The sequence below is a fragment of the Microcebus murinus genome, chromosome 15 (genome assembly GCF_040939455.1).
Source record: "Microcebus murinus isolate Inina chromosome 15, M.murinus_Inina_mat1.0, whole genome shotgun sequence".
NCBI classification, from domain to species: Eukaryota; Metazoa; Chordata; class Mammalia; order Primates; family Cheirogaleidae; genus Microcebus; species Microcebus murinus.
The window spans coordinates 13,135,188-13,160,358 of record NC_134118.1 but is presented as its reverse complement, the minus strand read 5'-3'; the positions used below and the strand labels follow the sequence as shown (position 1 = coordinate 13,160,358).

General features: G+C 43.8%; 1 protein-coding gene across 8 annotated transcripts in view; it reads right to left on the bottom strand.

Moving 5' to 3' along the window:
• PHACTR1 (phosphatase and actin regulator 1) overlaps positions 1-25,171 on the bottom strand; it is a 508,037-nt gene that overhangs the window by 91,795 nt on the left and 391,071 nt on the right. For all 8 annotated transcript variants that reach the window (XM_012753501.2, XM_012753502.3, XM_012753505.2 and 5 more), the window contains one exon: positions 21,677-21,757. In XM_012753501.2, the coding sequence (XP_012608955.1) occupies positions 21,677-21,757 (81 nt within the window). The remainder of the gene's footprint in view (positions 1-21,676; positions 21,758-25,171) is intronic.

Sequence of the window (25,171 nt, the reverse complement as noted above, 5' to 3'; positions counted from 1 at the left end):
TTTCTAATCAGCATCCATCACATTTTCTAGGCATTGGTTTTTGTTTTTTTTTAAATGAAGCGAATTAAAATTAATTTTTCCTCATCATTTTTAAAAATGTGGAAAAATTCAGCAGACCTCAAGAGATTGGAAAACCAGGATTGGGAATTCCTACTTTAGGGAGCAAAGGGCTTCATGTTACTCAGCAAGCAGCAAGATCCCAGGAAAAGACTCATCCCTTCTTCAGGTTACCTCCTTGTCCAACTTCTCTAGGTGCTAAAGTTGGGTGGAAGCAGGCTCTAATCTCCCAAGGACGCTGGGAAGTGCCAGGATTCTCCCGGTGCCGGCCACCGATCATGCCATCTGCTGCAGATTTTGATCCTGCTTCAAGCTCAGCAAAACAAGGGCTAGCTAGTTAACACCACAGTGGCGGATCAAAGGCCCCTGCACAATGGCCATTTGTCAAATCAAAATTCCCCCCAGTGTGGTTTCATCCTAGCCCAGGGGAGTCTTAGATAACTAGACATTAAAGTCAAATTAATTTTTAAAGAGGACTGAAAGCCATTCCAGTAAGATGAATAAACACTCAGATGAAAGACTAAGTTATGCCCCGTCGGAAACACAGAAACCAGCAGAGCAATGGCCTGACTTAAAACCCGAAGAAAGATGACTTACTTGTAGAAATGAAACAATGAGGTGACTCCAAGGTGAATCTTGGGTAAATAATTCTTTCCTTTTGCCATGTTGCACCCATCGTTATAATTTTATATAGCAATGATATCTGTATCTGTATCTATCTATATATACACACATATAGGACTCCTCTATCCCCCCTCCCCACCACCAATTAGAACTGACCCAGTGAGAGTATGTTCAATAGATTAATCTACAAACCCTCAGGCTTTAAATAGCATATGATTCAAGGACATATGGTATTTGACCTAAATCTCCTGTAAACATAGAAAAAATATAATGAATACCAAAATAATCACCTGGAGCAGACAAGCACTGGCATTTAAGATTGTGTTGGGTTTTTTTCTTCTTTTAATTCAGCCTTTTTGTATGCCCCAAATGGTAGCAGGAGTCATTATAATTGGCATCAACAATATGCATACTACTCATTAATAAGGAAACCAGAGCAGAGCAGACGCTAAGCCAATGCTGTGGAAATTACACATCAGAACTGGGAGTCTTTGGCATGGGAAGGGCTGAGTGTTAATGCATCACCATCCCATAATGGATGTCCCCCAGTCCTCTTAACATGCGTTTATTTAGCATGTTCAAACTGATGCCATGGGAAGTAGTTCTGCTTAAAGTTCCCAGTTGGAGGAATAATGATGCAGCTGCCGTTCACTTTAATACATCTCTAGGAAACCACTTTGATTCTGATGTTCCAGGTACAGTGAAAGTCCTGGTCGGAGGAGAGGGGGGTTTCAGTGCTACTGCCAAGTTCTGCTCCTTTGGGACAAGGAATGCATACACTTTAACAGTTATTAATAAAAATACCACAGAAGCAACATTGGAAAAAAAAAAACAGATGCAACTACAGTTGGATTACTCAAAACTCTCTCTATGAATCTTGGTTTCATGAAGGCTGCAGCTGAGGCTAGTAACAGAGAAGGAGTATTCCTCACTTCTCTTGGGACATATTAACTCTCGAAAAATTGAGCTCCCTACAGATTAAAAGTACCTTTGCTATGTCACAAAGGCCCAAATCACTTTGGGGAAGAAGAAAGCTTGGGAATTCCATTGTCCTAAATGCTAAATATATACTTCCTTTGAAAAAATAAAAATGGGAGAAGATATAAGACACTAATCATAGCAACACTCTAGCCAACAGAAATAGTTTCTTTTTCTGTACATATTTTTCCCTGGTTGTAACCCTACTATGTACCAAATTTTGTGTCTTACTTTTTTCCCTACTATTTATTATAAGCATTATAATTGGCATACCTAGCATCTTGATGATCACATTGGATGAATATACAGATGCTGACTTAGCTACCTCCCTATGGTTAGTCACAAAGGGATAGTTTTATGCTATTATGAAAAAGAATTCAACAAGGACCATCTTCCTGTATATAGTTTTTCCCTGCAATTAGAATTCTTTCCCTTTAGAATAAATTCCAATACATGAAATGTATATGTATTAATATTCTAATGTCCAATGGATGCTGTGAAATTGTTTTTCTAAAGGATTTTCCAATTTACACAGTTAGCAGCAATGCACACACCACATACATATCTTAGCTTTGGGTAATTTCTTTAACATTGATAACCATTTTATATATCTAGTCATCCATCCATCCATCTACACACACACACACACACATACATACATATATCTAATAGAAATAAAAGAAGACTAATAGGTACAATACATTCATTATTATCATTTATGACTAAGATGGGTGGCAACAAGAGTGAAAATCATTTGATTTTGAGTCATATAATATGAGGATAGAATGATACTGCCAATTGTAAGTACTGTTTAAAGATCTCTTTAATGACATTTTCAAACACACACACACACACACACACACACACACACACACAGTAGAAACATTACTGTAATGGTCCTTGTATACCCATCATCGAGCTAAAGACTTAGCTGGGAATTCCTAATGCTTGGTAATTATAAGTGTGAGTAATCTGAAGACTAGTCAGGCTCTCCATGTCCTTTTACTATTTACTAGTACTGTTTATTGGCATCTTTACCAGCATTTTAAAATTCGTATTATTTTAAAAACCTGTCCCCACAGGAAGAATTTAACCCTCCCGATTAAAATGGGTTACTTGCACTTTCATCTATCTAGGTCTTCGCCATCTTGTTAGCATGGATGAGACAGCGCTCATTGAGTGTTGGAAATAATTTTGATGCTTTACCTTCTAAAGTTCTCTATGATAATGGCTTTCAAAAATGGCACACGATGACCTCCAATCATAAGATGCATACTATAAGAATTAGTAAAATGCCAACCGGAGGAAGGGAGAAGGCAGAAGAGATGAGATGGGTTGGGTCAATGGTTTCCAAACTTTACCGAGCATTATGGTCCCCTGGAGAGTTAGCTCCTCCTGCGTCTCTGACCCAGGAGGGTCAGTGCGGGGTGAGACCTGAGGACAGGCATGTCTAACAAGTTCCTGGGTGATGCTGGTGCTGCTTTTGCTGGTCGGGGTTCCACACGGTGAGAACCACCCGGTTAGGGGTAAGGAGTTGGGGAGGCAAGAGAGCCTGCAGCGACAACTGCGCCTGGTCATGATGAAGTTTAGGGCGGGAAGCACTTACTGTGTGGCCACCATGCAACAGAGATGGTTGGTTTAAGCCTCAGAGAGGACAAGAAAGCAGGAGGTTGCAGCCTCTAACCATGGACCACAAATATGAACTTGTCACAAAGGACAATGGGGCTGGAGAGGGCAGGAGGTGAAGTGAGTCAGAGGCAGACATACCTGCCAAGGGAGAATCAGGTCACAAAGGCAGCAGAAAGCAGTATGACCAAGTTAGCGTAGTAGGTCAATGTCATGAATTTATTTAAATAAGGAGACATAGAAAAGCGATGTATCTGAGATGTAAAATTGGCCATGGAAATTGAGCCAGCCTTCTCCTCCTCTTCTGGCTAGGCATAAGGAACAAAGATGCTGGGAGAGTCAAGTTAACACCAAACCAGTGAGAGTGAATGAATTCCTTCAGTTGGCAAAACAGCTGTTGAGAGCCTTAGTAACAACACGCATCATGTACCAGAAACTGCCAACCCTCACAATGACCTCATGAGGCAGGTAGAGGTTCGCCATTAGCTTGTTATGACACCGTAGAAACTACTGCCCAGTTGGCTGCCTTCGGAGACGGGGAGCTTAACCACGCCCCAGCCTTCCTGTCCTCTGGAAAGTCAGGCGTGGGGCCAAATGCTAAGGAGAAATCACGCATGCCACAGGGGAGGAGGGTGGGGCGGGCTGCAGAAAGGCAGACCCAGGGTGGAGCTGCCTCAAGCTACCTGCTGGGAGAGCGGGGAGAAGTTAAGCCCTCAGAATTAGCTGAAGGAAGATAAGGGGTGAAAGAAGACAGAAGACATGTGCTCAGAATAGATGACTATGCATGAGAGTAGGATCATGTCCTGCACAGAACTGTTTTCGATGTTTTAAAACCATGATTTATGTAAAAGTTTTGATTCAGAGGCTTGGCTAAAAAGACACATGCAAAAATGGACATGCTTGAAGCTCTTACTCGAGGGGAGGGGGGGGGCATGGGGAATATAAGTAACCTTAACACTTGTACCCCCATAATATGCTAACAACAACAACAACAACAAAAAGACACATGCAAAAAATTTTTTTGCTTGGCTTAGTTTAATTGCATCACCTTTGCGGCTGTATTCCAAGTGTTTTTCTGCTTGGTTATTTTTTTTTTTTTATCATTTGTTGTTTCATTATTGTTCTTTGTTTGCTTTAGAGATATTCTCTGGTTTGGGTCATCAACATCAACTTCTGCTCAATTAAATTTTCTCAAAGCTCAAGATGAGCTGAAGTTGTTGTTTTTTTTTTAAATTTACTTTCTTCAATTAAAATATTTATTTTTTATATTAAACACTAAAGGCATGGCATGACATTATGAAGTTGTTTTTTTATAGGTGAATGTACTACGGAGAATGGGTGACAGGAATACTTTCAGCGTCTCATGGATATCTATGTAATAGCAGTTTCTACTTTTAAAAACATTGTATGAAGAATGGACATTTAGCTCTGAAAAGGCTCAGCATTCATGGCCCCTTGAAATTTAAGAGAGTGTCCATTCTAATTCTGAAGACCAAAAATACTCTAAAAAATTTAAGCTCACCAATGAATCTGATTTTCTGTGAGATGAGTTATTGTTTATATAAAAACATGTTTAAAAGTGTATTTCTAGGCCGGGCGCGGTGGCTCACGCCTGTAATCCTAGCACTCTGGGAGGCCAAGGCGGGCGGATTGCTCAAGGTCAGGAGTTCAAAACCAGCCTGAGCAAGACCCCGTCTCTACCATAAAAATAGAAAGAAACTAATTGGCCAACTAATATATATATATATATAAATCAGCCGAGCATGGTGGCTCGTGCCTGTAGTCCCAGCTACTCGGGAGGCTGAGGCAGGAGGATCGCTTGAGCCCAGGAGTTTGAGGTTGCTGTGAGCTAGGCTGACGCCACGGCACTCACTCTAGCCTAGGCAAGAAAGCGAGACTCTGTCTCAAAAAAAAAAAGTGTATTTCTAGTGGAATAAAATATTCTTATTTAATAAATAATAGTTGAAAGAAAGGAAAAAATAAATAATAGTTGAAAATGAGTATGAAAAATTGCTTTACATCTATATATTGAACCAATATGATGATAAATTTCATATACATCCAAAAACTAAAATTAAAACCTCAAAACTAGAATAAATAAAAATAGGAAAAAAATAGAAGAGTAGAAATAAATTTACTTATTCAGGTTATGCAAGAGGGAAGCCAGATGGATAGTTTTGACTTACTCATAAAACTTTTTGATTTTTAATTTGCATTCATTTATGCTGCACAACAAACAGAAGAAAAAAGCAACACAATGAAAACGTGTGTGCTAAACATAACTAATAAAAGAACAAACTATTCCAAGTAGGAAGAGTATTTGTTCAGGTAAATAAAAATCAAGGCCCAGGTGCCACTTGCACAACGCATAACCTTGTTAGGAATGAGAGAAACGCAAATGAAATGGCCGTGTGGGTGATGCTGATGCATGAGAATGTGTTTGAAATAATGTCAAGTACAAAAGCAGGAATGCAGAACAATACGCGCACGTTGATTACAATGACTTGAAATGAACTATGTGTGCAGGCTGGCCAAGTTCTGAAGTGATTAGGTGTAAGTAGAGTTCAATGATCATTAACTCTTCTTTTCCTGTAAAGATGTTCACCTTTATAAAAGCTGATACAGACAAATTGCATGCCGCCATGTTAAATTAAATGAAAAAAATAATGGTTTTTGTTAGAGGGGATAACCCATCCCTCAGGTTTCTGTGAGGAGGAATTTCCCCCGTGCACTCCTGATGTTTGGCCCCACGCTCTCCACTGCTGCCTCACGTGAGGCTGAGACATAGCACTGGTCGCTATGTCTCCACTGGGTGAGGCCATCTGTCCTCTCTCCTTCCCACCCCGGATCAGGGTTGATTCAGGACTCCGACTTCCGCACTTGGGGGGCTGGTTCAAAGTTGAGGCCTGGGGGGGAGAATTATCAGGCTCATCTATCACTTCCTCCATGCCAGCTTTTAGCAGCGATAAAGGCGAGACCCTACTCTGCTTTCCCATTTGTCTTATTTCTCGCACGATGCAGAAACTCAGAGACGGAAGAAGGGTGCTACACGGGGGTCCCTCAAATCCGTAACAATCTGAAGACTCAAGGGAAGAGAATGCTTTTTCCATCTCGGGTAAAAGGAAATAGAAGGAGCCACGGATAGGCGCTAGAAAGGATGGTGTCACACGCTATAAACCACGCTCTCCTGGGACGCCTGCATCTCAGTGAGCAGAGCTGTGCTGGCCAGCAGCTCTCATTTATGCTCAGGAATAAACAAGTAGCTGCAGCAGAAAGGAGCCCCGCCCCGGGTATGGGGAGAGCCGTTGTGCTGTCCTTCCCATCCCAGGCTTGCGACAAGCTACCTAACTTCTGGGGACCTCAGTTTCTGTCCCTTGAAACAAAAGTACTGTGTTAGATGATGCCCTACTTGCTTCCAGATCAAAGTATTATCTGCATGGATGTTGGAAGAAATGAAAAAAAAAAATCCCCCCCCCTTCAAAACTTGCAAATCAGCGTGAAATGACAGGTGAGCAAATACAGCAAGGCATTTTACATGCGGGTTCTCTTTCTCCCATCTGACTTACTCTGTTTGGGCTTATTTCAGCAAGAACTAGGAAGTAAACTAATGGATTTCTGCTTTATTGTTAGCTAAATAAAATTTTATATTATCATTATTATTATTATTTTTGAGACAGAGTCTCGCTTTGTTCCCCAGGCTAGAGTGAGTGCCGTGGCGTCAGCCTAGCTCACAGCAACCTCAATCTCTTGGGCTCAAGCAATCCTTCTGCCTCAGCCTCCCGAGTAGCTGGGACTACAGGCATGTGCCACCATGTCCGGCTAATTTTTTCTATATATATTAGTTGGCCAATTAATTTGTTTCTATTTATAGTAGAGACGGGGTCTCGCTCTTGCTCAGGCTGGTTTCGAACTCCTGACCTCGAGCAATCCGCCTGCCTTGGCCTCCCAGAGGGCTAGGATTACAGGCGTGAGCCAATGTGCCCGGCCTATATTATTAGTTTTAAAAAAACAGTAAGTAAAATTCCCATGTAGATCCAGAGGTTTGTGCTTTACATACAAAGCGTCTGTACACAGCAGAGAGAGAGGAAGAAATGAAAGATAAAAGAAACATTTTTGGAGTATCTTCTGTGCGAGGTACCATGTTGGACATTTTATAATGATGGTGATACTAACCACCCTTGGAAAAAAATAATATTTCCAGAACTTACTATGTGCTAGGCTGTGTTCATTTTATCTATCCATCCATCCTGTGAAGTTAGTACCTAGATTATCCTAATTTTATAGAGAAAAGTGAACACTAGAAGTAACTTGTGTGAAGTCACACAAGGAAGAGGTGCTGAGCTAGCACCAGGTGGTATGTGCGATCTCATTTAAAGTGATTTATTTTGAAATCTTAATTCCTTAAGGATGGCAAGATGAATCCAGCAATCCTTTCTGAATAAGACACTGTAGTTGTCACAGTTAAAACTCAAATTCTGGTAACTGTTAGTCCTTGTAGCAGAGAAGAATGAACAACCATGAAATCATGGTTACATTTATGCTTCTGTTGTAAAAAAACACTTTATTATATAAGTGAGATGTCATGTGACAATTTTAGATTGAAAACATTGGGAAGCCTTAGCTATACCACATCTTTGTTGGTAATGCAAATGTGTAGAATTTACACATGCATGCTTGTGAAAATTCAAACACGTTTTAATTTACTAATGATCACCGTTGTCTACAATTAAAAGCAAAATAAAATAAGTCAAGCCACTCTATGTTGAAGCAAATAATTATCCTTGTGAAGACTCGGAAGAGGAACCTAATGCAAGCATTTGCTAATTGCTCTTTCCCCCTGAGACAAGAGCTGCTGTTTGGCTTGTTCTGTTCCCATGTTAGCTTCCCAGACATGCCCTTTGACCACAAAGTGCATCTCAAACTCAGAGGTGAAGGTGCTACCCACCGAAGTGTAACTCTGGTTGTGGTGGTGGTGGTCTTAATATTAGTGAGCCTTATTTTTTTTTTCCACATTAATATACATTTTCCACTAGAAAAAAAAATCCACTCATTAAGGGGGCATAGCCATTGTTTTGTAACTCACAGAGCTATGAACAAATTTCTGTTAATCCCAATAATCTTTTAAATCACTGCACCTGAAGCCGCTAGTGGTTCCCATAGTCAATAAAATGATACGCTAGAGCAACAGGTACCTAAGAAATCATTTATCTAAGGATTTCATTGATGGATTAAAAGCTTTCAGCCTAAGAAGTTGAAAATAGCTCCTTAGCATTTGTCAACTTCCACTAGAGGCATTTTCTTCAATTTGTCTCATTTTAGGGAGTCGATATGACTATAAAGATACTACAGTTATAATTTTATAGAATGTTAAACACATATACAGCATAGAAAGCAATACATTTCTATTAAACACTGCCTGTTTTCTAAGGAGTGTTACTATCCGTTGATTCTTGGGCATTTAAAATGACCTGAAAGTCTTATTTAAAACAAACAAACAAAAAATCAATTGCAGTAGCTTTTCTTCTCCAGTGAGTAAAAGTCATCTTGTCGGAGTGTGTGCGTGTGCATATTTTATGTGTAAGTGTGTTTAAATGTGTCTGTTGCACCATCAGGATTTATGGCAGACACTGAAGGATCCACAGGACCAAGGAATCTGTATGTTCAGGACCCACAAGAGAATCTTCCAGCTTACCTTCTATTCCCATTTGCAGCAGAAGTTTTTGGATTATTCATGTATTTGGCATATATGCAAGAACAATTTTTCAAGAGCCATGAGGTTCTTTACTTTCTGATGCAGGCATCTTTGTGACTTTCATAATCCTTCTGAACCAACAACCTTGAGATCTGTGCAAAATGTATTTCGATCTCAGAATTTAATTGATTCTGTGACACTCTGACTGGATGATTTCATACATGGAATAGAATGGTACGTGTTTCTGTGCTCACCTTGCTTTTTTAGTGTTGCTGTTGTTCTGGATTTAATATCCCATTTTGGTTTTAATAGGCTTTCCCTTTTTGTACAGAGGTCTTTGCCTAAAACATTAAATATGTGACGTGCAATGACTTCCTATCACAAAAGTGGCAAAGACATTGACCTTGCATAGCTTGTTTCAGCTGCACGTCCCTGCAGCTATTTCCTGCTGAATTCATTAATATTTACCCCTTTGACTGCACCTCATGGTCAAGAAACCACTGCTCATGTGGAATCTGGGCTGCTTCTCAGACCTCGAGCCTACTGGTGACACGAACACTTTGTTGCATCAAATTGTGCCCGTCTCCCAGATGTGTTTCTTTTCTTTTTTTTTTTTTTTTTTTTTTGAGGCAGAGTCTCACTTTGTTGCCCAGGCTAGAGTGAGTGCCGTGGCATCAGCCTAGCTCACAGCAACCTCAATCTCCTGGGCTCAGCTATCCTACTGCCTCAGCCTCCCGAGTAGCTGGGACTACAGGCATGCGCCACCATGCCCGGCTAATTTTTTGTATATATAAATTTTTAGTTGGTCAATTAATTTCTTTCTATTTTTGGTAGAGACAGGGTCTCGCTCAGGCTGGTTTTGAACTCCTGACCTTGAGCAATCCGCCCGCCTCAGCCTCCCAAAGTGCTAGGATTACAGGCGTGAGCCACCGAGCCCGGCCAGATGTGTTTCTTTAATCTGCCCTAGGCATGGTCATGTCTCCTAGCAACCCTCATGCCAAGTGCACTGGCTCTACATTACCTATCCTGATGAACTCTGACGGTTCTGGCCACTATTTCTGGTAATGACTCTAGCTTCAAGATTTGCAGCTGAAAGAAGAATTACCATCTTGGTATCCCTGGGCATTTCGATATCAGAAATGCAACTCGAGCAGGGATTGAATAGAAAATGAGCAGAACGTCACAGTTTCTCTTCAATGCAATAGGATAGTCTGAATCTCACAGAACCATATAGCATTGTGCAAGGGGCCTTTCACTGCTAATAGGGTAGCCTGGCTCAGACTGGAATCCAAGATTTAAAAAAATCCTTAATGGCTAGAGCTGGGGGAGAGAAGACATAGGGGCTGACCATTTCAGAATTTAAGCAGCTCTATTTCTCTAGCTGAGCTGTTGAAAAGGGCACCCGCTAGCTACATACACGTGGTGTTATTCGAATTCACTAAAGCTAAACAAAATTCACAGTGCAGTTCCGCAGTCAGACTAACCACATTTTAAGAGCTCCACTACCCTATGTGGCTAGTGTATTGGCCAGCACGAATGATGGATTGTTTCCATTCCTGCCGAAAGTTCCACCGGGCAGCACTGCTCAGGGTAGACCTAAATGTCACAACGGTGGGCCTAACACATGTGCAAAAGTAAATCCACCTCTGCAATTAAGAGGTTAGAGTGATGCTGCTAAACGAATTTCCATCACAATGAGCAGTCGGCTCAGTGGACTGTATTCCCGTTAGAGAAACTGTATTGGTGAGAAAGCTGGGGGGCTGGGACAGGGGACAGGCTCTGGAGCACATGTGGACAGCCGGAGCCCTGGGAGCAGCAGCACGGAGCCACAGAGGTGGGCAGGGCCTTCGGACAGGCCTGGGTCTGACGGTGGAGTCCCGGCTCTGCCTGGGTGGAACCAGGAAGGGCAAAGAGGACACGGGAAAGCATCAGGGGAGGGCGGAAGAGCAGCATGGGGCAGGTGGCTGGTGGAGACCAGAGCTCATGTCTATGGAGCACTGACTCTAGGCAGCAGTGGCCTGAGAGCCCAAGTCGGGTTATGTCCTTTTATCTTCCAATAATGCCATGAGAGGACAGCAAGGGCCAGAATGGAGTTGGAGAGTTCGTCATTCCCTGGTCACCTGGCTGCTAGCAGACTGGAGCAGTCTGAGCTCCTGGGGTTATACTCGGTCAGAAAGCGGAGCCCAGAAGGACGAAAAGGTGTGCTGTACTTTCCACTGATGGAAAATGAGACAGCCAGGACCAGGAGCCCAGGCCTGGGACTCCCACAGGTACTGCTGTTTTACAGATATTTACTGGGGGCAGGTGGTTAAGGCTGAATGCTCCATTGTCTTGTTTAACTCTACATTAAGTTCTACGCAAAAGTATGAATTCAGAAAAAAAAATTTTTTTTGAGACAGAGTCTCATTCTGTCACCTGGGCTAGAGTGTCGTGGCGTCAGCCTAGCTCACAGCAACCTCACACTCCTACGCTCAAGGGATTCTCCTGCCTCAGCCTCCTGAGTAGCTGGGATTTATAGGCATGCGCCACCATGTCTGGCTAATTTTTCTATTTTTCGTAGAGATGGGGTCTCGCTTTTGCTTGGGCTGGTCTCGAACTCCTGAGCTCAAACGATCCGCCTGCCTTGTCCTCCCAGAGTGCTAGGACTACAGGCGTGGGAGCCACCACACCCGGCCTCGAAAAGGGTCCCAAAGCCATGGCTGGCTTTCCTTTCACTAGCTGCTAGCTTCCCAAACTTTGGCTGGCCCTCTCGCAGTAAAGGTCACGCAGGTCAGGGACGGCGGAGTGAGGGCGAGGCGACAGGAGGCCGGGGCAGGCGGGCGAGGCAGGGGTGCCCGCTGCGCTCAAGGCGCCCTGCCCTGCTCTGAGTTCGCAGGAGGCGTCCAGACAGGCAGCTGGAAAGGGCGGTTTCCGGGCGGAATTCCAACGTGAATTCACACCAGCCAGCAGCGCTCAGGGAGCTGACCATCCTTGCAACACTTACGTTTTTATGGAGACATTTGTCAGAATTAGGGGGAAAATACCTAGTGGTTATCTCCAAAAATTCTCATCAGTGAGACATGAAGGTGATTCTGAAGAACACTTGGGATAAGGTTTATTTGCTATTAGAAAAATATACTAAGAAGATACAGGGCCTCTCTCACTCCTCTGGGTACTGTGCCGTGTGCACGGGATACTGGAATTACTGTAGCCATCTCATTACTATGACAGGCTGTGACCTGACGATGGCATCCCTCAGCCACGTTATACAGCCAATGAATTAACCAGCCCTGAAGCTGCCCTTCCACTGGGCTTTATCGCGTGAGATGCATTCATTTAATCCAGGGGTCCTCAAACTTTTTAAACAGGGGGCACGTTCACTGTCCCTCAGGCCATTGGAGGGCCGTTGGAGAGTGCGGCGCACATTCCACACATGCGCACTGTGGGCCCGGGACGAGTCGGCTGCTAAGCAGGACAGGCAGCGGCAGCAAAAACACCCGGCGGGCCGGATAAATGTCCGTAGTTTGAGGATGCCTGATATTCATTCATACAGTGAGTATTAAACGATCACTGACGGACTATCTAAGCATCGCTGAAGGCATTTGGGATACTTCAGAGGGTAAACACACAAAGATTGTTGGCCTTGCAGATTTTCTAAATTTGCTTATTTTTTTTTCAGCCTCTTTGAGTTAAGGTTTTTATTATTTGCAAGCAGAGCATTTTCACTTACACCCTGCTGACTGCATATTGGCTTCACAGGTAGCTGAAGAACCTATAATTAAATAGCACAAAAATAATCAAAAGGACATTTTCTTGTCCCTGTCCTTTTCTCGTTCCTTATCTTATTTGACGTGTCTACATCTGGCATTGTGGACCATTTTCCCCCTCACTAAGCCATAGCCTCTTGCCTTGGCTTCCATAATGCAATGAAAAGGTATTTCTGGTTTACTCCCTATTATTAATAATTCTTTGGCCACTTCTCAGTTTTTGAGGGCTTTTCTTACTCCCAGATCTTTTTTTTTACTCCCTGAATATTAAATGTTGGGGTTCCATGGGATTCTCTGCCAGGGCCACTTATTTTCATACTCCACATTCTCTCAGAGAAATACCGTCCATCTACAAAACTTCGCAACATGCATGTTGTGTACTCACTGACGATTCCAAACTATCTCCAGCCCAGATCTGCCTCTAGAGCTTCACATCTACATATTTAGTGTCCTACTTAGACGTTTAGATATCTCAAACTCAGCGGGGCCAACTCATCACAATATTTTGTGTCCTAAACTCACTTCTCTGGTGTTCCCAGCTCACTAACCTGGCCCAGCCAGTCGTTCAAGCCCAAATCCTAAGTATCATCCCTGCCCACTCCCTTTCCTTCCCTCTCCCAAAATCTAAGCTGTCACAGGGCCCTCTTGCCCTGTCCTCTTATAACTCTCCAATCTGTCCTCTCTGTCTTTCCCCCATGCCTGCTCCCCTGTTCCCGCTGCCCCCTCCCCATCACATTATCTGGATCGAGCAATTCATCTCCTAACTCATCTCCTTGACTCATGGCCAGGACTCCCCTACAGGCGGAGTGATGAGGCTACAAATTTGATTGCGAAGAAAACCCTTCCAACAGCTCTTCACTGTTCTTGAGCTAAAGAATGAACCATGACTACAGTTTTCCAGCCTGCACGATCTGCCCTGACCCCCCTTTCCCTTACACACGTGCTGGACACTCACTCTTCCCCTTCAGTTTATTCCCGACTTGCTGCTTCCAACTGTGCTCGTCTTCTGTTTGCAGTGTTCCCCTCACCATCCCACCTTCTCTAGGATAATTCTTACACATCCTGCAGGTTTCTGCTAAGACACTGTTCCTGTCACGATGCCATCGCTAAGTCCCCAGGTCTAGGTGGGGGATGCCTCCACGTGCCATCTGAAAATCCTATACTTTCTCCATCATAATTGCCAAGCTGCCTAAACCCATAAGCCAGGAATGCCTGGCTTGTCCCTTTTAGCATTCCCGGTGCCCAGAATGGTGCCTGCAACATAACAGGCACTCACAAATATGTGACGAATGAGTAAATTTACTGGGGAATGCTTACTCATCATCATAATCATAATGAAATTGCATTAATTTTTTTTTTGGCTTGGGATAATGGTTTTCTGAGAGAACAGTGTTGCTTAAGATAATCTTTATCACAATTTCTCTTTATTGTTTAAACCACTTTCCATCTGTCTCAATTTGACACCTTTACGTTTTTAAAGGTGGATTTTGTTTAAAAAACAAGTCTAGGTAAATCCATTGTATTAAGCGCTCAGGTGCTACACAAATGATTATATGTTGCTGATGCAGGAAGCAAACACTCCTTTCATTTTCACACAGTTACTCCAAATCACAGCTTTCCGAAGATGCCATTTCTAGGTGAGACATCAGAAACAGCTAAACATGTGACTAGCAACAGTGCCTGGTAAAGGTTGTGAAAAGCATTTCCTATAATCTTCAAGATTTTAAAAGTCTATGCACCTGGAATACCAGATACACCATGGGATTTAAGAAGGCTCAAGCCTACATCTGTCTCCTCTAATACAGAAGAATTTTTATTTCTCAAAGATGATGACCTTTTCATTTAAATATCAGGCTTTTCCCTCCCCAGTACCGGAGAAGGAAAAAATGCAACGTCGGTGTAAAAGAGTTGTCGTTGCAGAGAGCTTCTGTTTGTGTTTATAATTAAAAATAACAACCTCCGAAATGTTGCTCTAACCTGATTAGGAAAAGAAAAACACACTTCAATGCACTTTATTGTTTGCTATGAAATGTTATCTCTGATTCCCAGCACACAATGAAAGGCGAAGCTGCTCTCTGGGACACCATCAGTTTTATCCTTTTCTTGCAAGATACACGTCCTCCTGATCTTTCCCCCTCCCTGTGGGATTATCTCTTTCCCCAGGCCTAGGTGGGGCTGCAGTGGGTTGAGCAGCCTCAACTATATCACTGCAGGCTGACACAGTTAGTGCAGAATTGTCTAACATGCGGGGATATTGTCATTTCATCTGACGGTAGAGAGGTGATCTCTCTCCCCAGCCCAGACAAGGGACGCATTCATGTAAATCAAATAAACCTATACTATATGAAGCAAGTGACATTAGGAGAATTGAGGTTTCACAGGGAAATCCAGTGGTGAAAATAACAGCACAATCATCACTGTTACCCCTAGCATTCTATAAATGCGGCAGTGTGGTTATTTGTAGAGATTATTATACAATAACCACGAATAGTAATGTTTATTAAGATCCTCCAACTACCAATGTGTACAGCTTTCCTGTGTTCCTATAAATTCCCAATGAAGGACACATGGTCTTAGCAAAGATTTTTTAGGAGTTCACACTTACAATCACTTCTTTGGGCTTTAGTTGCACCATTTCTACATTGGAATAATAACAGTAGCCAGGCCAGGTGACTTTCTTGAGATCCCTGCTAAGTCTGAGAAATATCATCACTATTTTACGAATGGTCAAACAGTATGCAGTTGAACAACAAAGCTCTGAACTGCGTGAGTCCACTTACATGTGTATTTTTTCCCCAATCAAACACAGATCGAAAATATAGTATTCTCTGGATGCAAAACCCACATACAGAGGGCTGACTTTTCTTATACACAAGTTTCTCAGGGCCGAATGCAGGACTTGAGTACGTGCAGATTGTAGTGTGTGTATGTTGAGGGGCAGTCCTAGAACTGATCCACCAGGGACACCAAGGGACAGCTACACTGTCTTTGGTATATTTTTCCTCATAACACATAGAGACACTCTCTGAAAGTAGAGTATTTGGCATATATATATATATTTAAAAATACGAGGGCTGTCCGGAAAGTATCCAGCCATTGTTAATATAATAAATGTCTCTATTTGGCTGTATACTTTCCGGACAGCCCTTGTATACACAAAATATAATACGACCTACGTAAATAACTGGCAATAAAGTTTCATGGGCCATAAAACCGAATAATAAATAAGGGGGCCCAGTGTTCCTAGTGTTCTAGATTTTGCCAGTGCAGGTGAATAAACCAAGTCACAGGAACATGCAGAAATAACCTCATTCTTGCATCTGTTGCTTTCAATAAGTATTTTCTAAATGTCGACCTTGTCCCAGGTACTGGGCTACCTCAGCGAACAAAGCAGATAAAGAGACCCCTGCCCTGCCTGGTGGAGCTTACTTCCAGTGAGGAGACATGGGGGAGACAAATTTAACATAATGAACGCATAATGAGTAAAGCATATTTGATGGTGATAAGAGAGAAAGAAAAGAAGAAGAAAATAAACTGCCAAGAAGGAGGGTAAGGGGCCTAAGAACTCAGAGAAGGCGATGGCAATTTTAAACTTGGTGGTCCCAGCATAAGAGACCACCTCCCCCCCAAAGGTGACATATGAGCCAAGACTGGAAAAAAGAGCTAACCATGTAGGCATCCGGGGAAGTGGGTTCTAGAAGATGGTTCTAGAGTGGTACCGGGGAGAGAGAATTTGTAGGAGGTATGGAGGGAGTTAAAGCAAGCATTGGGGGTTGGAGGGCAGATCATGGAGGAACTTGGGGTTTGCTGAGTGAAGTGTGGAGCCACCGCAGGCCTTGGGCAGCAGGGTGTCCTGCTCTGACGTACAGAGAAGTGAGAGAGAGACAAATGTGATACACATACTGGGTCTATTTAAAGAACTTAAGAACTCGTGAATTAACGGACATGTTGCTTTAAAATAGCATTAGAAAAAAAATAAATAAATAAAATAGCATTAGGACCAAGTTTTAGAGTTTGGGTGCCCAGGACCCCGGTTTCAGCCACCTGATCACCTCATTTAGGTCTCTATGAAAATATCACCTCCCCCGAGAGGTCCTCCAGGATTGTGTTTATCTAAAATCACACCCCGTTCCCCCCCAATTGGTTTTTCTCCAGAGTGCTCATCGCTCCTTGACAATATATAATATATTTATTACTTCTTATTTTCTTCAATAGACTGTGAACTCTAAGAAGGTGGGGTTTTGCTTGTTTGGTTATCACTGTAGTTCAACACCTACACAACTACCTGGCAAAGAGGGAGCCTTTGGCACCAATTTTTTGAATAAATGAATGAATATTCCAGGAGTGCAGAACTGTGTTTAATTAAACTTTGTTTAGTTTGTTCAAATTAAGATCTGATTTAAGCAAACAGACACTAAGATTGAGGCATAAATAAAAGCAAGCTGTCAGTCAAATTATAGAGTATTTTCCACCTTAGTTGGTTTGACATGTTTACTATTTAGAGTGTTGATGGTTCATCTTAATGTTTTCATTGTGTTCTTCATAAAATTATTACAGTTATATTGTAGAAAATTTTGCAACTGGAAGAAAATTAACTTCCAAGTCCCTACTACCATTGTAACTAACATAATGAAAAATTTTCTCATCTGTAGTTTTCAAAGTATGTTGCATTCTTACCTGGCCTCAATATATCTAGAGATCAAATGTTTTCTTCTGATTTTAAAACTTTTATCTAAAGCTCCTCCAGACTCCAAAATTATGTGATTCTACATGGAAGCCAAAAATATATATATATATATAAACTATTGAATATGGTCTCATTAAATGAAGCATTCCTGTACTAGTTCCTATAGACATTTGGGGTTATTTTTCTTAGACACAAACTCTCATTTTGCCTGATTTGAAATTATTGACCAGTTGGGATTTTCACCTGCTATGAAAAATAGAGTTGGGAGAACTGTCAGAGTAATAAACCCTCATTAATTCTGAGCATACCCTGCTCAAATAGTTATGAATCTCAAATCACTACAGTTTATTTTCATACTTTCTGTGAACAAGTGGGGCATTATTAGGCAAAATCAATACTATAAAAGAGAATGGAAGAGCAAACCTTACCTACTAAGGAGAACAAACTGCTTTTCGATACATTAGCAGTATCACTCACACAGACAGTATGACTTGGGTGCCCACAGAGGTGGGACCCGCAGGGCCACACGCCGGCGGATGGGCTGACATGGTGCTCACAGATCAATGCGGCAGCTGTCGGAGACCACACGTCTCTGGTGGGAATTCTTTTGCTGCCGGTAACCAGCTAGAGTCACGTGTGCTAACACGAGGGGGTGGCACAGAACGAGGAATTACCAGCCAGGCAATCCGGAATGATTGCTCCAAATCTATGAAATTTATCTTTAAAACTAAAAACTTGAAAGAAAAAAAAAAAAAACGATTAAAGTCTCTTTGCTACGCGTGCTGTTCATCAGGTGGTGGCAAAACAGTTTTATTCTGTTTACCCACCAGAATCTCACAAACAGCAAGAAGAATGAGACTGTAGAGAGGAGAGGAGGAATGACAGGACAATGACTTGCTGAGGGGCTCAGAGGACAGGAAGGTGGAGGCGTTAACAGGGAACTGAACTAGGGCCGCCGGGGACTGGGCTCTCGGCGGTCACAGACAGCAGTAAGGACATTCCGAGGAGGTCGTAGATCTTTGTACCTTTTAAATACTCAGCCAAAAGGTGACAGTTACGCGCGCCTTTCCTAATTCTTGGGTCTTGTTCACAGGGTCACACAAGGTACATAAAGAGTTTGAAAAAGCATAAAGGATGATGATGATGGTGAGACTAATAAGCATCACAGCATGTCAGCATTTCTTGAGAATCCAGCCACTGTTCTATTTCACATGTACAATCTCACGTAAGCCTCATCATAACATTATCCGCACTTTCTGATAAAGAAACAGAAGCACAGAGAAGTTAAGCAACTTGACTAAAGTTGCACAGCTGGTCAGCAGTGGAACTGGAATTGAATCCAAGTAACCTGCTCCCAGGGCTCGTGCTCCAAACTGCTGATATCATGTAATATAAGCTAATGAGGCTAATGTCCACGGTGATGCAAAATGGGTGTTTCTTTCGGAAAATCCCATAGCAAACACAAACCTGTAAGCCTACTATGTGCGGTGATGTTTTAATTTTAGTCCCTCTTTTCTTTTCCTATTCCCGTCATCCAAACAGTAAACATTTCTGAGAGTCTAATCGGCATCAGACATTATCCGAGGCTTGAGGGATCCTGCAATAAGCCGCGGAGGCCCCTGGTCTCCTGCAGTTTATGTGCTAGTAAGGAAAGTCAGTCAACAAACAAGCACAACAGAGCAGGCAGGGGTAAGCGCAAAGACGAAAGTAAAACAGGAGGTTGTGCCGAGTGGCAGGTGAGGAGCAGACAGCCACTACTGGAGCACAGGCTGCGTGTCAGCTCTGAGCCTGCCGCCGGAGAGAGACGCAGGCGTGAACAAGGCACATCTCCTGCTCTCGGGGAACTGCGCAGGCCCCGTCGCGATGGCCTCTGTGTCTTTCCCTGTAAAATGAGGCTTTTGCTCCAACAATCTGTGACTTCTTTCATTCAATTAGGAAGCCACCTAGGCAATACTTACCTTAACCCAGGTATTAGATAGAATGTAAATAATAAATGCTATAGCAACACTGTATTTTCTCCTTTAGAGTATTCCTGAAGTTTCACAGGAGAGACATACAAGTTGCAGGGGGGGGAGGAGAGGGACTGTTGAACTGGATCTGATCAGGCTTTAGCTGGGACCGTAATATTTATGCAAGCACTTCTTTTTCTTTTTTTTTTTTTTTTGAGACAGAGGCTCGCTTTGTTGCCCAGAGTGAGTGCCATGGCATCAGCCTAGCTCACAGCAACCTCAAACTCCTGGGCTGAAGCAATCCTGCTGCCTCAGCCTCCCGAGTAGCTGGGACTACAGGCATGCGCCACCATGCCCGGCTAATTTTTTCTATATATATTAGTTGGCCAATTAATTTATTTTTATTTATACTAGAGATGGGGGTCTCACTCTTGCTCAGGTTGGTTTCGAACTCCTGAGCTCAAACGATCCGCCCGCCTCGGCCTCCCAGAGAGCTAGGATTACAGGCCTGAGCCACCGCCCGGCCTATGCAAGCACGTAGGTCCTTATTAGATAGTATTATATCTGTAGTCAGATAATTTCCATCTCTCCTGGGGAGAGAATTGGAGGAAGGGGCCTCTCAAGAAGCATGGAGATTTAAGGTCAAAACAAGAGAGAGTTGGCACAGTGAACAAAAGGCAAGACATTGGAAAGAAAAGTGACAAAATTACGTATTCTTTTCCCCTGGGGAGCTTAATCAATCAAAGAAGTTGTATTCTGGTACGGCCTTCCCAGAAGCAGACGGGTAAAGGGACTCACCCCGGGGTTTCCTTGGCCCCAGGAGGCTCTGATGACGACAGAGCGTGGTTTGTGACCGTGCAACCGCACGCACGGTCTCCGTTATCCCTTGCCGCCCGGGCAGGGCGCGAGCTATGCCACTTTCTACTTGTATTTCAGGCTGGTAATCTGTGCTAAGAGAAAATACTTCAGAAGTACCACTGGGAAGCCCTATGACAGGAACGGATGCGGCGAGATGTACCAGAGGAATAAAGGCCGACTCACGAAACAGTGGAGTCTGAGAGATGTACCAGAACCCAGAAACCCAACCTGTCGTTTTGCATCAGGACACAAGCCAGGCATGCAGGACACCTGCAAAAACACGGTAAACCAACCGCGTGCCTCGGCAGGATTACCGGAGCACTTTGACCACCGGGATGAATCATTAGAGTAGGATATTATGTGATTTAATAATCTGGCCCAAGAAATAACATCAGCCTGAAACAAAGGAGGACCTGACACAGACAATTACTACTGATGACCGTAACAAGATTGGGAGCGACAGTCTGTTATTGCACTTAAAGCCCTAACAGGAGAGTGTGGTCCTCAGAGTGGGAGAGAGAAAAAATGGGAAGACAGAAGAGAGTGGGGAGAAAGTGTACCTGCAAGTTCAATTTAAACCAGCAAGGCTCTTAGAAAAGAGGAGAGAAGAATATTTGATATACTGCGTAAACCACTGCACACATTCGTATTTAACGACAGTGATTCGATAGGCAAAAGGTACACAGTATTCACTGACTTGTGGACACACTTACAGAGCATTTGCAGCACTGTTCAGGGGTCCTCAAACTTTTTAAACAGGGGGCCAGTTCACTGGCCCTCAGACCGTTGGAGACTGTGGTGCACATTCCACACATGCGCACTGTGGGGCCGGGACGAGTCGGCTGCTAAGCAGGACAGGCAGTGGCGGCAAAAACACCCGGCAGGCTAGATAAATGTCCTCGGCGGGCCACATGTGGCCCGTGGGCCGTGGTTTGAGGACCTCTGGATATATTATCATGTAAAATATCTTATGTACATAGTTATAATTTTCTCTCCTTTAATTTCTTCTATAGTGGGAGACAGACTACCCAAAAAACAAAACAATAAAAAAAAAAAAAATAACCTATTAAGGAACTCCTAGATGCTTGTGGATTTTTAGCATTTGTCTTGGGAACCCTACTACCTGCAGGAGGCTAAGCAATTACATCCACCCCAGCTGTGTGTGTCTGTGCACCAACACACTCACACCAGTTCCTACAGCATGCCCAGGGCTACCTCATTTTTCTTAGAATCCTGTGGTTTCAGTCCAATGCTGAGAAAAGAGATTTGTTTTCCTCCTTCTATATAATACTGAGAGCTTTAGCACTATCTGCTACGTTCTCTTTTCTCCCCAGATTTATTTGCAGTTTTAGGGGTTCAATTCCTGATCAAGCGATGCAGAAAACTAAATGCAACTCCAAGACATGCAAACGGACTCCGAGCATGGCTCTTCGGCCCACGGGCGACTGTCGCTCCTTACCTTTATCGTAGATTTCCTTCAGGACCCCTCGCTTGATCAGCTCTTCTCTGCTTTGCCTCATTGATATTTTCCTTTCCAGGGCTACATGCAAAAGGCAAACAGAGAAGCAGATGTGAGTAGTTCACAAAGCTATTTGTTAAAGGACCCGGTGTTAATGCACACAGCAGTGTAATGTATGGGGAAGCTTCTGGAAATTGTGCTTTGCTAATGTAAGCTAATGAGATATGCCAGCTAATACTTTTTGACACTATCATATGCCTTTTAACCAGATGTCGTTTAATCTTCAAAATAATCTTCCAATTACCTATGAGGTAGGCATTTTTATTTAATTTTATTTAACCCTGATTTATGGACGAGCAAACTGCAATATAGAAAAGCTCAATGACTTGTCAGAGTCACGCTGCCACTGAGAAAAGGAACCAGGATCCAACGCCAGAAACACGACCTCTGATCTCAGCTTACCCTCTACGTCATACTGAGCCCCCCCCCCCGCCACCCCGCACCCCTTCCCCCCAGCATGGCACCGCCTCAGAGCTGGGATTGCTCTTTCAATGACCTAGTTCACAGAGATCACCCTTCACTTAGGATTCTGTTGCTTTCCAACTATATATATATATTTTTTAAAATGGCATGGAAATATCTTCTGAGCAGCTCTGTGGACTGTCCTCCCACGGTGCCGAGGTGAGACTCTCTGAGGGGTGGTCAGTTGGGGTACAGATCACATGGAAGCAGAGCCCGGGAGTGGAGAAGCGAGGGGCTGCCCAAAACGCAGGCCCACAGCTCATAGGAGGCCACGGCAGAGCCCAGGAAGACGGGGCCATTCCCCGGTTGGCCCTGCAGGCAGGGGCACACTGACTTGGGGAGAGGAGCGCTTTGTTCTGTTGCCTTTGTCAGCTTGAAAATCTCCACATCCTTTGGAAACATGATGATTGAGGGGGATAAAACCACTTATAAAAAACAAAGGAACTATTTTATGCAGACACATTCAGATACAAATTAATTAACTACTCACACCCCTCAATAGAATTTGGTCCAAAGAATAAATTTAGTCCAGAGAACTAGAAAAGATAGCAGGGAAACTGGGCTAGTCAAGTCACTGTGTCAGTCTGGGAACGCAGGGACGCCTCAGCCCGGCTGTTCCAGTCTCACGGGCCCACGATGGCACCAGGACATCCTGCCTGTGATGAAAGCTCTCTGGCTCACTCTCAGGCATAGCTTGGCTGAGAGTCACTGATTCTGTATTTCAGAACTTACTAGGAAATGTTATGTCCTAGCTCCTTCTCTTAAATTATGACGAATTAAATGGTATGAGAGAGAAAAGGAAATGCCAGGTTAGGTTGTGTTCACACAGAGCTGACGAGAACATGTTAATACTAGAGACATGCAAATCTACAAGCACAGAGGTGAGGGCAGGAGGGTTACTCAGGACTAGGGGCAAAGAGGGGTGCAGGAACACCAGAGCAGCGTTTGTTTTGGGGGCTCAAGAGTTTTACGGCCCAGACCAAAGGACATGATACAGTGGCAGGAATGCAGAAGGATGTTCTCTGTGCACAAGAGGGCTTGGGAACAGTTGGAGGAGGGAAAGGGAACTGCATAGAGTTGGGTTAGAAAGTTCTGCCTGATTTGGAAAGATCTGCTTAGCAGCACAGTGGGAGATGACTGGAGAGGTAAGGGGACGTGGGGCTTTTAAGCAAGGAGTTTGTTATAGGTCTTGGGGACAGGAAGCTGCCAGATATAAAGAGATGCTTTGCCATCCTGTTCTTATCCGCATAAACCAAACAGGTTTCTCTTAAACAAAATGATGTTTCTCAAGGGCTTTTCAGAAGCACAGACTGGAGTGGATGGAGCTGGTCCATGGCACCGCAGGAAGCATCTGCAATGAGGTGGGCAGAACCCTGGACTTGGAAGCCCAAGATCCCCGTAGCATGTGGATGTTCTCAGGCCAACTTAGACGCTGGGATCTCAGCTGTCCTGCCACACTAATCCAATCACTATGGACACATTGCATGTGGTGAAGGGAGCTTGCTAGGGCTGGAGGTGGTGGCGACCAAAGGGACAGCCCCTGCCCTCATAGTGTTTACAGATAACTGTGACATTCCGTCTATCATCAAATAATGACATTATCTAATGTGTGATTACAAATTGAGATAAGTTCTCCCAAAGGAAAGGGACATGGTCCTATACAGCATGTGATAAATAATGTTCCCCCCCATGGGGTGTTAAAAAAAGATTTTTTTTAAGACACAGGGTCTCACTCTGTCACCTAGACTGCAGTGCAGTGGCATGATCCTAGCCCCAACTCTAAAAAAAATTTAAAAATTAACCAGGCATGGCAGCCTATGGTCCTAGCTACTAGAGAGGCTGAGGTGGAAGGATTGCTTGAGCCCAAGAGTTTGAGGCTTCAGTGAACTCAAGCAATCCTCTCACCTCAGCCTCCTGAATAGCTGGGACCATAGGTGTACCCAACCATGCCTGGTTAATTTTTTAAAATTTTTTGTAGAAGCAGGGTCTTGCTATATTGCCCAGGCTGGTCTCTAATTCCTGGTCTCAAGCAATCCTCCCATCTCAGTTTCCCAAGTGCTGGGATACAGGTCTGAGCCACTGCACCCAGCCTAAAAAGGATCCCCGAGTTGAGATTTGAAAGATGAATATATCTTATCTCAGCAAAGGGCAGTCAGGTAGGGGCCAAGGGAAATGCTCCAGACAGAGCAGGCTTGGCAATGAATGGCTCCTGACAGAGGAATCATGGTGTGTCGTGGCAGAGGAGAAAGAAAGTCTGGGTGGCTGCAGCCAACAGCTCAGGTGGAGAAAGTTTGAGATGAAGCTGGAGGGCAGGGGGCTGGGCAATGGGAAGGAATGATCAGATTTGAGTATTTGAAAGATGCATGTTGATTTCAGTGTGGAGAATGGATTGGAAGGAGGCCAGTTACTAGGTGATTACAGACATCTAGGCAGGGGATGATGGCAGCTGAGACTAAGATGCCGGCAACAGAGCCAAAGGATGCATCCAAGACACGGGAAGGTGGCGATGTGGATGCGACCGGAAGTTAAAAGCTGGATGAGGTACATGCAGGAAACAGAGGGGCCAAGGACGACGACCCCTTGCTTCCTGGCGTGCATAACGGAATGGAAGGTGCTGTCAATGACTAAGGCAGGAAATACAGGCTGGGAGTCGGGTCTGGAGGGCAGGTGATGAGCGGCACATCCAAGAGAAGATATCAAGTGTGTGCTAGGAAATGTAGCTGGATACTTCATAAAGCAGGAATGGGAAGTTAAATGAGACTGTGCAGACTATGCTAGACAGCTTCACATCCAAGTGTTTCTCAGACTTTTCCACGGACACACTCGTTACAGCAAGGGAGGGACGCCAGGGGCTCCAAGGTTAAGACTTGAAGTTGCCTGCCCCAAGCATGCCATTTCTTGCAGGGGTCCTCAAACTATGGTCCGCGGGCCACATGTGGCCTGCCGGGGACATTTATCCAGCCCACCAGATGT